General features: G+C 38.0%; 1 protein-coding gene across 1 annotated transcript in view; it reads left to right on the top strand.

Annotated features, from left to right (window-relative positions):
* LOC102215492 (NT-3 growth factor receptor-like) overlaps positions 1–14,240 on the top strand; it is an 80,150-nt gene that overhangs the window by 2,353 nt on the left and 63,557 nt on the right. Inside the window, exon 2 of the mRNA XM_005747609.1 lies at positions 11,838–11,912. Coding sequence (XP_005747666.1) covers positions 11,838–11,912 — 75 coding nt within the window. The remainder of the gene's footprint in view (positions 1–11,837; positions 11,913–14,240) is intronic.

Raw genomic sequence — 14,240 nt, 5'->3', positions numbered from 1 at the left:
CTGGTCTGTGACTAAACCAAAGTCCAGTCTTCTTCTGAGCCTTTAGTCTCTTGCTCAGCATTGCTCGTGCTCTTTTTGGTGGCCTGCTTAGTTCAGCATATGCCATGGCTGCATTTGTCAAATCACACTGACTTTCGCTGTACTGTATGTTTCCTTACTGTGAACTCAATCAGTCACTTTGCCCAGGAGGTAGACCAGCTCATCCAATAGCTGGAAGGGTGATGCTTTAAATCCTAATTCATTAAATCAAATATATGTTGAAATGTCCGTGGGTGACATACTGAACCCCAAAATGGTGTGGTCAAAGTCCTCTAAGGGTGAGTGTGGTTGTAGTGTCGGGGTTAGTATATAAATATATAAATTTTCCTGATGCTCTGATAACTCTTCCTCATTAACTACAGATTGGTTTTATCTGAGAAGATGTGGTGTCTTCTCTCCTTGTCGTATTCTTCCAGAGCCTCTTTGAGAACGTAGGTCATGCTGAGTGGACATCCTGCTTTGGGAGTGGCACTGCAGTCACTTTGATCAGAAGATCCAGATCATTACTGCCTCTTGTCTCCTGTAGTTGTCAGGAGTGCACCTGCTGCAGCACTGTCAGTTTATATTAGAGCTTTGCTATAAACCCTTTCCTTTTAATATAAAGTCCACTCTAGTATTAGGTAAAGTTTACGTGGACAGTCCTAATCTCAGTGACCAGTCAAAGTGATTTTAAACTACAAAACCTCACCCCGCCATTCACACACATACACATGTGCTCAAGGGCTCAGGGATAATGCACATACACATACACGCGTGCGCACAGGCTGTGGTCCATCATGTTGTTGTTGTGGACTGAAGTGGACCTGACTGTCACAGCATCTGTAGGTTCTTTGTTTTTATCTCTTATGTAGCCAACAAAACACACATCTTGTACACACACTACAGTAAAACACACAGTAATTAATAAGAACGGGAAGAGTTTGTAAACTGTGGCCAGTCTGCAACAAGATGGCAGAACACATTGCTACACGCACAGATTATTTTGTGAGCACAAAACCTCACTTCATTATTAACCTGGTTTTCTGAAAAATTATTACTGATCAAAGGAGCTGCTGAACATCGAATTCCCTCCTGCTTCTCCAACACTGATCGCTAAAAATAAGAGAACCGTGTAAAAAAGTAGTTTTACTTGCAATAATAATAATAATAATAATAATAATAATAATAATAGCCAGGAAGCCTAAGCAGAATAAGTGAAGCATGTGTGGTGTCAGATGTCAGCTCCATTGTTCCGTGTGCTCATCAGCACAATAGTGGAAAACTGGTTGAAAAACACAGGATTGGTTTCAGTTGCATATCCCACACAGTTAAGTGAGGGGTTGAGTTTTAACATGTAATAATATGAGATAAAGTGTGTGTAAGTACAGGAAATAAAGTTTATTTGAAGTCATGTCAGGATATTAACGTGAATAAAAGCATCTTTTCATTTCTGAAAGGAGCTTCGTTTAACTACGAGACCACCAGCATATCCTGGGTGGTTACGGTAACTTGATTAATAAAATGGTCAAATTGGCACAAATCATCATGAATAATTGTATTTATTGTGTAAGAATGTACCTCTTAGTAGGTTTGGGTTATCTTTAATTTGAAGTAAATTCACGATTTAATATATTTGGCTTTGAATTTAAATTTTTGGGGGGATAATTTTTACTTTGGATTTTTGTCTATTTCATTTTAAGTTTAATTTCAGAGAAAAGTATTTAAGGTTTAATATAATTCATTGCCACTAAATTATCATGGTTTCTGGCACTTTTCCCCCTTTAGCAGCCATTGTTTAAAGTTAAATTAAATTCAGTGGATATATATAGTAGATTTCTGAAATTTATGATGATGGAAAAGTGCCAGGAAAATCAACCAACGACTAATTTAAAATCATTAATTATTTGCTGTGAACAAACCAACATGCTGACTTTAAGAGCTGTATTCATTAAGCAGTCATACTGACAATAAACATGTGACTGTGTCCTCTTTTTCATGCCTTTATGTATTTAACTGAGCTGTTTTTGAAAGACATTATGACACAACATCAATACTGTGCTGACATCAATATTAAAATGCTGTCATTTATGACCATGAAGATAAAGTCAATAAGTTCTTCACTAATGCACTAACTGAAATTACAGATTACGCAGAGAACAAAGAGATGTCTGATATGTCACACTAAGTCAGAGAGTAAATAAAGTATCTGTTATCTTGAAAACAGGTCTTTTGTAATTGAATTGTGATTTAATAATAATAATGATAATAACAGTAATATCTTGGCATGAGTAGGATGGATTAGGCTTTGAGGACTACAGACTGGAATGTACAATGTGACCCACATAGGGAGTACAGTTTAAATGTATCAAATTCTGTGAACATACCATCTTACCAACCATGGCTGTAAGACAATTTAAAACAATTAAAAAACAAACAAACTATAATTTAAGATATTATTATTTTAAGAAGAAAACCTGAATTTCTGAAGATGGGGACAAACTGAGGAGAGCATAGTACGACCTAAGGGTGAAACTGAGGACTCCTGCAAGAGGAAGCTGGACAGTATGAGCAGAACAGTGTGAGGGATGTGTGGAGTGAAATGAAGAAAATCACTGGTTTTAAGGTGACGGACAATAACCGGCACCAGCAAGGAAACCTGAAGGGAGCAGAAAAGCTGAACGATTTTTAAAACACTTTTGGTTCACAGCCCTCTGCTGCTTTTCCCCACAACACACTCTACACACTATGGCCCTTACACACATTCATTGCCTTCAGGGGTATTTAAAAAATTAGGCTAGATTAATGCTTCCCATGCCAACCCAGTACACACTCACAAAGGATATTCTCTGTCTCCAGATATTCACTTCCTGATTAAATAAAGTTTAAAAAAGAAGTGGATTAGCAGACTCTGTTTCCTAAGTACACTGAGCTCCTTTAATGTAAAAACCATGGCTATTTCCTGTCAGTCAGTTGTGGTGTGTACACAGACTAATAAACTGATCAGGACAGATTTTTCTGTGATTGGCTGCAAACTGGAGACTTCTGAAGTTGTGGTGTAAAGGAGGTCACTGAACAAACTGTTATGCATAGATAGTTCTGATCACTACCAAATAGTTTTACTATTGTACACCATGTTTTCTTATTTATTTATTTATTTAATTTTTATTATATTTCAAGTTTTAAGGTTAAGTCAAGTAAAATAAACTAAGCCATAAAAATTACCTGAATTTGTTCTTCTTGGAAAACTGTCTTACATTAATAGGAGCAAAAAGAGTTCTGACAGTGTTGTATCTCCTGGATGATGTGGATTTAGTGTGTGTGTTTCTGCAGATTTAAGTGTGTAAGTGAATGAGTTTGTGTCTGTACGCCTTTAAAGGAGTATGTGGCGGCTGCAATAAACAAAGGCAGCATCTCAGCATTCTCAAGTCTGCCCGGTGTTTTAATGCAACATTTTTGTGCTGAAAACAGACATTATGTTGGTGTAGATGTTAATAATTAATGTTAATAATAGCTAAGTGTCCAACCCAACAGCCCTGAGTCAGTGGCCCAGAGTTTTACTGATCCATGTAGAATTTTATTGGCCTGTGGAAAAAAAAAGCTTTTATTTTTGAATTTTTAAAATATTAAAACAATTTAATAAATGTGATATTTACATTATTTTAGTTTATATCTGAAAAATGTTTCAAAAGCTTTGAAATAAATATGGTCTAGTACACCCAATGCCGCCGTTTATACTCACTCCTCCTTGTTCTGCTTGCAGGTATTGCTGCCATGTAAAATGCAATTAGGCATGCAAGCTGCCTAATTTAAATATTTTATTTGACTAAAATTAACAGTTCTGTATATTTTAATGTAACTTCTGTAGCTTTACTGTAGATTTTTGCTGTGTATAAGAAATGAAGTTCACTTTCCTTCACATTAGAGCTTATTAAACAGGTGGTTTGATGAAGCTAGCTTTTTCCAAGTAAACATTTTGATGGTGATAGCTGTGCTGCTCATTGGGATGCTGGAAAAAACTTTTCTTTCACTCCGCCTGAAGTGACTGTCTCAGTAACAGCTCCGCGTCTTTGCTCTTTACGGGGTGTGTGCAGACGCACTCTGGCTCCATGTTCAACTATGACGGCATGATTGTCACTGCTGCCGTTTATCTATGTTATCCATCTTTTTGTTTAAAAACTGGGGGCTGCATGGGCCTAATGTTGTCAGACTTTTTATTCACACACTGCTCCTTGATGCATGTCTAATGCACATCTCTTTTTAGTTGCAATGGAAAATGAAATGATTGCATTCACATGATGATATAGTGCTGTCCGTTTAACAAAACATCAAAGCAAAAACATTGTGTTGAGGATTCTTTATAATTGAGTTATTCCAATTACTCGATAAACGGTTGCAGTCCTTTATAGTTCTAATTCACATTTTGTTGCTGACCCTTGTGCTGCTGTAATGTGAATATCCCCAATATCCCCATTGTGGGATTAATGTCTAAAAAAGTCAAGTCAAGTCAAGTCTATATATAATGGCTGCAGTAACCACTGCAGTCTCAAAGTGAGATGGAAGGAGGTGATTCAAATATATTATGTAAAAAAAGGTAAATGCCATCCATCTATTTTCTTTTGCTTATCCAGAAGCAGTTTGTGATGCCCAAATCTCCCTCTCCCCAGCCATCTCCTCCAACTTATCTGGGGTAACACCTAGGCTTTCCCAGGACAGCCGAGATATGTAATATCTCGGCTGTCCTGAGGCTGTCCCAGGACACCATGGAGTCCTCAATCCAGGTTGGTCCTTTCAAATTCTCCTCCCTCCAGTTAGCTGGGGATTCCAAATCGGCACCAGCCTGCATTCTGTGTACCTATGGAGAAACGGAAAACAAAGGCAGGGAAAAAACAAACAGTCTGCAAGACACATGCCCTCACAAGTCCAAGCAAGATGAGATCAAGATCATAGGGCACACGACAGTGCATCAGCCAAGACTCACCCTGTACAAGTTCCTCGGGCTATGTTTGGACAAAAAACTGAACTGGTCATGCAACACACTGCACCTGTATTAAAAAAGCCCAAAGCAGACTGTACTCCCTCAGGAGACTGAACTACTGCAGGAAGCTCCTGAGGATGTTTTACCAGTTAGTGGTTGCCGGAGTACTATTCTATGTTGTGGTTTACTGGGGGAGCAGCACAGCAAAGAAGGACTCATCCAGGCTGGAAAAACTAATCAGGAAGGCTGGCTCTGTGGTTGACATGAAGCTGGACACTCTGGTGACAGTGGCAGAGCAGAGGACATTAAAGAAACTGCAGGACATTATGGAGAAAGCCGGGCATCCTCTGCATATGAAAGTAGCAAGGTGGTCAGCCCAATGATTGGAGTGCACGATGACCTCATAAAGATATACTCTGCAGTTTGGCACATCACACAGTGCTTTGTTTACAAGCTTGCCAATATCCTTTCAACATGTCAAGTTTACTGATATATGTGGCAGGTCCAATGTCATCAATGCAGTCAAGTGACATTTTGCCCGAGCTTGTGTCAATAGGTTCTTGTATGGATATAGTGACTTGATTAGTACTAAATTTGGAATCATGTGGTAATAATAGCCAAGAATTTTCTCACCAGCAGCTCTTAGAAGCAGGTTTCGAGAGTTGCTGAAAACCAGCACTGGACAGCTCTGCTGACAGTGTTTCCTCCTGCTGAATGCAAAGTAATTTTAGAGAACAGCTGATCCCAGGCTTTGTGGGTGTGTCGTGGTTGCCGTGGCTACTTTGGCTTCAGCGTTTGGAATTTGTTTGGACCACAAGCCTTTTAAATTTAATTTTAAGTCACACCACAATGCTGTATGTAATCTTGTGAAAATATTTCAAAAGTAGTGAAATAAACAAATTTGCCTTGTTTGGGGATTTGTGTTCAGTTGTATGGGTGGATTCTTAAATCTTAAGACTTTTTAGTGAAAACACTATGTTAAGTGATCTGGATGACCATGTTATCATGGCTCATACAATTGAATGGCCTATAACTTTTCTCAAGATTATGTGATGGAGATGTATCTGAGAATGCAAATGGGTATTAAATGGTCTTCAAAATCACTATGATATTCAATTTGCAGCAGTGTGATAATAGATAAGATCAGATAGATCTTTTTTGTCACTGTTACCAGAACAATGAACACAGTTTGGCATCTCTCCATTGGCAGCTTGTAGGTTTTTACATTCACATTCTTCAGATAAGAGAATAGTATAAATAAAGATAAAATAAGTGCAAGTTACAGTCCAGAGAATTCATGCATGTTATTTGTAGCTCCTGTCTTATGTCTTGCCCAGTCTATCCAGGCAGCACTTTTGCCTAAAATAGACAAAGTATTTCCAGGAGTAGGAACATGACTATTGTGAGCTAAGTGCAAAAAAGGCAACTTCAGATAATGTTCTAGCCTAGTTTCCTCTAATAGTCATGTGTGAAAAGACCTTTAGAGTCTTGTTAAGCTGGTGAAGTCAGATGAAGTCTAAACAAAATCTTTAAATTAATACTCAAAGAAAATGTATCTTTCTTTAGCATACTGATGACCATTTACATTTACCATTTACTGTGTTTTGAACATTTGTCTTCTTCTTCTCTTCAACCCATAATTTAGAGCTTTTTAATTATTAATGGAAATTATTTATTTAAGTCATTAATCCCCTCTTCTGCTTTTTTGTTTTTCTTACTCTGTTATGTGATCACTACCTGTCAACAGGTAAGATAATTGACACTCATGTCAAAAATGAAAGTAAAACAATGAGCAGTGGATGAACCATAATATTTTGGTGTCAATCGGGATAAAGTTTTTTAACTTTGTGAGTCAGGACTACAGCGATGGTGGATGATATACTCTGAGATGTTTCATTGGTAATTGATATCTAATGCTAAATGCTAATGCTAAAGACACACTGATGTATTACATATTATGTAAACAGACTGATTTTTTGCTAAATTAGCTCTAACAGGACAGAGATAATGCAAACATATAACATCCTTGTGAAACATGATATAGAGATAGATTAACTTACCTTAAAATTCATACATGATATGAACATCTATAATATGTACACTATATTGCATTTATCTTAACATGAGTTGGCATCTTATTCTTAATCCATTGGGTTTAAAAGGATGTCAGCCCACCCTGCAGCTATAACAGGTTTAATTCTTCTGGGAAGGCTTTCCACAATGGTTTAGGAGTGTGTTTATGGGAATTTTTGACCTTTCTTTCATAAACATATTCGTGAGATCAGACAGTGATGTTAGACGAGAAGGCCTGGCTCACCGTATCCACTCGAATTCATCACAAAGTTGTTCTATAGGGTTGAGATCAGGACTCCGTGCAGGTCAGTCAAGTTCTTGCACACCAAACTGACTCAGATGTTTATGGGCCTTGCTTTATACACTGGTGTGCAGTCATGTTGGAACATGAAAGAGCCATTCCCAAACTGTTCCCACAAAGTTGGGAGCCTGACATTGTCCAAAATGTCCTGGTATGCTAAAGCATTAAGAGTTCCATACACTGCTAGTAGGGAGGTGAACTCCTGAAAAACATCCCTCACACCATAATTCCACCTCCACCAAACTTTTAACTTCAGACATTGGGGTTAGTATCTTGCCCTAGGATATTTGTCATAGCCAGGGAGTAGCCAGGGATCGATAGTAGATGACTTGCTGAATTCTAGCCTTCATTACTTTTTCCTGAAGTTCACTGATGAGCACTGAGTGTTTTAATTTTTAAGAATATGGCTTAATCATTTATTTCTTACAGTTTAAGCACAGAGAGTCATGCTGACAGATTTAATTCACCGACTACAGCAGCATCCTTTTTATGATTTAGAAAAAAATAGACATACTCGTGCAGTTATTTCTTATTCTGAGATATCACGGGGATTAAATGTGTAATTGAAGTTTAAAATGACAGACAGGGAAGTTTCAGATCTTTCCCAGTTGGCACTGTATGGATGATCAGAAACTGATGGTACCTGTCTGTGTATATAATTACATCAATTTTCACAACGCTGGCTGAAATTCAGCCCAAAAGCATGTCAGCGCCTCCATCGTGTTTTACAGATGGCTACAGACTCATTGTTCTACCTTTCTTTTGAACACCTCCGTACTAAATAACAAATTAAATTTTTGAACCAAAAATTGAGAAGTGTTTTTTGAGATGTATATGCTTATTTGTATATTTTGCACTTTATTTATGCTGATACGTGTGAATAAATAACAATTCCACAATTTTGAAAAATCTCTGCCCTGTTTGACCCATTCAGCAAAAATCATGGTTATGATATGGCATGATTCAGCTTTCTAACAGGAAATAAAGGTATATTTAATGTATCAGTGTACACTTTATTTTATCACAAACATACAATTGATCACAGCTTGTGTTCTTTTTAAAGTCAAGAATTTTCTTGAGTTTTTACTGAAGCTCGCTATTTGAATTCAATTTCACTAATGTAAATTTAGAATTAAAAATATTTCATATTATAATACAATAAATGTAATGTTGACCATATTATATTAGCTAATGTAGTATATAATACAATTGTTGTTTATTAGCTAATACTAAAATAATAATAATGGATTGCATCTATATAGTGCTTTTCGAGACCCTCAAAGCGCTTTACAATGCCACTATCATTCACTCTCACATCCACACACTGGTGGAGGCAAGCTACAGTTGTAGCCACAGCTGCCCTGGGGCAGACTGACAGAAGCAAGGCTGCCATATCCCGCCATCGGCCCCTCTGGCCATCACCAGTAGGCGGTAGGTGAAGTGTCTTGCCCAAGGACACAACGACCGAGACTGTCCGAGCCGGGGCTCGAACCAGCAACCTTCCGATTACAAGACGAACTGCCAACTCTTGAGCCACAATCGCCCAAAATGACTGTTGTAGCCTAATAGTCATGGTTTTTCAGTCCCATGGGGACTGGTTTTTCAGTCCACCCCCCCAAAGCTTTTGCTGTGCAATTCCTGGGCAGGGAGCGAGCTCACACTATCTATGTCCCAGGAAGCACCTGGCACTGGTCTTTCTAGGAGTTTCATCCTTCTACACCCTAACAGTCAGCAGATAACATAGTTAAGCAGCCTACAGCAGATCATATTGACACATATGTCCTTCACCTAAGAGATAAAAGAAAATACAAAATTCTACAGTGAAATTCTAAGCACCTAAATATAAATATGAGAATAAACTAGAAATTTTCCATCCAAAAATTTCAAGGTCACTTTAAAGGTGGAAAGCTTTTAGGTTTTTTTTAAGCTGACATCACCCATGTTTTAACAGTTTAACAAAACATTAAAAAAAAACCACTAAGACATATAAACAAATGCTTCTATGAATGGGTGAATGAGGCATGTTATATAAAGCACTCTGCATGCTCAAGTAGAGTAAGCACTGTAAAATAATCGGTCCATTTACAGACATCCCAAGTTGACTGTTCTGTGCATACACCACATTGGTTCATTACTTGAGTTAGGTGTTTTTTTATGCTTGGGTGATTCAGGTCAATGATAAATGAATTACACAATAATAAACTGAGTGAAAAAGTCCAAAGAAAAACTTTGACAGACCTGGACTGTTACTCAAGATCACTTGAATTATTTAATTAAGAGTCTGGCTCCATGTAAGTAAAATACAAAGCAATGGGGATTGCTCAAGACTTTTGCACAACACTGTATGTGCAATAAAATGTGCTTTTTAAAACAATATATTGATATATATTTGTTGTAATTACATCAAATAAGAAGGGAAACGAATAAAGACTTTAGCAATAAACTGCTCTTTCAGCTCCACACTTGGCAGTCATCATCCCTACGACCAAACAGATGACATTCGGTCTGTGAATTTCTTTCCAAATTTGCTTTCCCTCTCTCTACGGCTGTGTTTCTCACACTTTGGAGGCAGAGTGTGTAGGAGGCTGCTGTAACATTGCAGTTCCTTCTGGCAAGCAAACATTGATGGTTTGTTTGTGACTTTTCAAACAGTGCCAAGTTAAGGAAGGAAAGAGGAGAGGGGTAGAAATAGAAAGGAGGACTAGAGAGAGGAGGAGGAGTAAGGACAGGCAGTAGTAGTACTGTTGGGCACAAAAATAGTTGGTTTGAACATTTTCTGTTATATTTAGTAACCTCAAGACTACAGTATGTGCATGCTTTACCTGGGGGTTACGTAATAGCACTACTGCTCAAAATGTGGTTGACCACTTTTTTAACTGTCTGCTGTAAATATGCAATATGGAGAGAAATACTCAGAGATATCTGGACTGGTGTTGTGTCTAGCTGATCAATTTCTAGAGTGCAGTATTCACTGATCTCCACCAAATATTCATCTCTTTAATTAAGTCTGTGTTCAGCATTTTCTCTTTCTATGTGCTTTGTAATTACAGGACAGTTTGGACAATGAGCTACCAAAACTTCTTCTGCAGTTTTACACCTTTATTTCTTAAAATTAAAGCCAAAAACGTCAAACGGACACTTTTCATTAACTAAAGCAGTATTTGTCTCTCAGAAACAGTTCATAACTTCCCTTCAACTCATTCATGTCACCTAAAAGGTAAACCTGTTTCTCCATCACAGCTCTGATGATCCAGTAAGGACATCTCCTGGTTTTATCTTCATGTTTCCCTCTCACCACATATCCAAACCATATCATGACCAGCAGCTTTTACAGCTGTGACTCCAGCAAACATCAGCTGATACTAGAAATTAATATTAAATCAATTCTAACAACAGCTGATCAAGCTTAAATGTGCTGCTGTTGTTTAGCGCGACATTCGCCGGTTTCCTCTTTCTGGCGCAAAGTGGGATAAACAAACAAGAGAGAAAAGCTGATCAGCTGATCACTGATCAGTGTCATGATTGAAGGAGCAACAGGAGAGAGAGAGGGGAGAGAATGAGAGAAGAAGAGGCAGCTGTGCAGCGTAACGATGCAGAATAACTGCAGCTTTGTGTCTTTTTCCATTCTAGCTGAAGTCCGGGACAAACTGTTCCTTTTCACCTCAATACGAAACGCTTAATATTTCCTCTGAATACGGGACGATTCCGTTTTTTACAGGACGGTTGGCAACTCTAATAACTAACCTTGTGAATAAAGTTCAACATCAGTAGCATCATAGCACCCACCCAGCTGTAGAAACTCCATCATGCTAGCTAGTACGCAGTGCGAGTTATTGTAACTGACTGTAAAAGGTCAGCATAATGAAAATAAACTCCACCTAAATTTGGTTTATATCTGACTCAGACTGCAGGTCATAACTTCTTACCTGAAGTTCATTTCACCTGCAGCCGCCTCGGGTCTCTCCTCCTCCTGCCTCCCCTTTCCCTCATCCACTTGCTGACCTCTGTGGAAGCTCCGCCACAGCCACCACCAAACAACTGAGTTATTTTTACACATCGGCCAGCATCTGGCCAATCCACCACCTTTCATTGTTTATACCGTTACAAAAAAAACCCCATCGGCCCATAAAAACGAAAAATCACCATCCAGCTATGGTCGGTACGAGGGAAATTTCTTTTGCAGTTCGTCTGAAAGATGGACTTGCGCTTTGGGATCTTTTAAACATCATTAGGTGCGTTGCTACGCGCTGTCTGTCCTGTCTGTGAGCGCAGAACAAGCAGCAGTTTGGGGGTGATGTCACACACACGGGTCCTCTGTCAGAATATAGGAAAAGAGGACGGTTGGTCACCCTAGAATAAACAGCCCAACAAATCTGATCCATGAAATAAATTGTTAGATTATTAACTTGTTACTTGTAACTTGATACATTATACACCCTACTACAGTGTCTTGCCTGTATTCCTTTACAGACACATCGAGAATTGGACTGGTCTGCAGACCTTGAGGGATTTCGATATGGAGCTCTACACCGGCTTACAGAGGCTGTAAGTAGTAAAGCATTTTCTACAACATGTTATCACTGAAATGTCTGGCCAGTGAAATTTAACTTTATTCTTGGGGATCAGACCAGTGCTTTAAAAACACATGCGCAAAAGCAAATGTTTCCTCTAAAGAGGTTCAAGCAGCCCTGCACACTTCAAAGACCCACTGACCCAAGCATGGGGTTCTAATAATATTTGGACCCAGAGATATCCCAATCTCAGGGAAGAATCTGTTCACAATTCACAGTTTAGTCTACAGCAGATGAAAGGAAGCACCTCAGCATACTTTGGAGCTGGACCACTTGGGAAGTAAACAATATTGTCCAGTAAGGCTGTTAGCAGTGCTTTGATGCATAGTTGTGTGTTGAATTTCAAATCCTGTTTCTTATTAAATATCTTCAGTTTGTTTTAATCTTTATGGAGTCCCTTAGTGTTTTCCAGCCTTTCCCTTCTGTGTTGATTCCCCCATGTTTAGTTCTATGTCTGTTTCCCTCACTTCCTGTTTTATTGTGGTAGCAAAATAATTTGTGGTGCAGATTACGTGCAGAATTCAATGCATGCATGCACACAAATGGCTAGTCTGGAGTTGCCTTTGTCATTTATTTCAAATCTAGGTAAGAGAGGGCGTCGAGGAAAACAGCATTTAACAGTGCATGAATAGGTTGGTTTGCTTTCACCCCAATTGCTGGTGACTTACTTAAACCAGCTTTTCTTTGTTTTTTACTTTTACTATTGTCAAAGCTATTAGGACTTTATTTCACTGATTCCATTCAATTAGAAATTTAATTGTAATTAGATTTACTTCCATAAATACAGGTAGACTAATGACATAAACATTCTTTCACTATCATGGTATTAGAATTTCAATAGGAAAACTAACTTAAAGTAACCTGCATAGCTTTATAGTTATTTTTCTTCCAACAATAGGTAATAGATGTGTTTTCTCCACGTGCAATTGTTCTGTTGGTATCAGAAATAGCTAAAGTTTTTCAAAATAAATTAAAGCAAAATCCTTAATTTTTAAAATAGAAAGGAAAACAACAAGGAGCTACATATTAAAAAAAGAGTGAGCAAAATTCCTTTGCGATGTGACATGCTGAAAGTCCACCAGCTCCACAAGTTATTGTATTACAGGATGTAGTCATTGGTTAAATTCAATTGAGTAATTACATCTGATAGGCAGTTGACTACAAAATAGGGTAATGTGAAGTGAGAATTTTTCATGGACTGCAGCCTGGTAGTTGATGCTAAACTGAGTATTTTACAGCACTGTGGTACAGGACCATCTCTGTGAACTAAGCCTGCTAAAGAAATTGTTTAGCTCATTCGCTCTATACTGAGTGAGTGTATGAGTTGTAAATAGTGAGCATGACTGTGTGAAAAACTAGAATGCTATTAAAATAGAGGGGACAGGTGTGACACCAGTCCCAGCAGTGGTCATCTTTGTATATTGCATATTTGTACAAGTACATTGTATAAGTTGTAAGAAGGGCTTTTAGTCATTTTGAATGTATTTAAGCGTATTTGTGTTCAGAAGTTGTGATTTGGATTGACGGAAAGATATCACTCTCACTTTGTAGTCGGAAGATTGAATCATCATTTTTTAATAAAAACTTACTGTATACAGTAAGCTTTTATTACAAATTTTGATATACAGAAATGTAAAAATTCTGTTACCAAAGTAGGTATTTCTAAGTTCAGTTGATCGGGATTAAATCTTTCCTGTGTGATACATTTCAGTTGCTGATAATCAAGAAACTTACTGTTGCTGATTCCATGTCTTGATGAGGGTTCCTGAAATTAAATTAAATGGCATTAAAGTTTTCCCCTTGAATAACATTTCCTACGTGTTTTATCCCTTTCTCGTTCCATGGTGGAAGGTTTATGCCTTATGAAAAGCAGATTAGAGATTTTTACTTTTCCACAGAGTGCTTGTCCTAGGTCCAGCCATGGGCTGCCTAGCGAGCTTGATTTGATGCATTTTGAAGCATATAAGCAATCTATTTGATAAGAAATAATAATAAGAATTTGGTAGTTTTAAACCACCATTGTGTTTTGGCTTTTGTAGAGTTTTCAAACTTGAGATGTTAGTAAATGGTTTGTTAGGGATCAGTGAGAACAAGTAGTTTATTTTAGGCAGATTTTAATTGTGACGACTGATCATTGACTGCTATAGGTAAAGTTTTCCAAAACGTGAGATTATCTTCTACCATTTCTACTAGAGGGATATGGTTCAATCATACCGAGAGGCTGGTGGAAAAAATTATACCTAAATACTAGGGGTGCAACGATATTCGTATCGATATTGAACCGTTCGATACAGTGCTTTCG

Source organism: Pundamilia nyererei, unplaced genomic scaffold (assembly GCF_000239375.1).
Source record: "Pundamilia nyererei isolate P.nyererei 1_Seehausen unplaced genomic scaffold, PunNye1.0 scaffold00201, whole genome shotgun sequence".
Taxonomy (NCBI): domain Eukaryota; kingdom Metazoa; phylum Chordata; class Actinopteri; order Cichliformes; family Cichlidae; genus Pundamilia; species Pundamilia nyererei.
The sequence above is the reverse complement of the archived record's forward strand: the minus strand, read 5'-3'. Positions and strand labels throughout refer to the sequence as shown.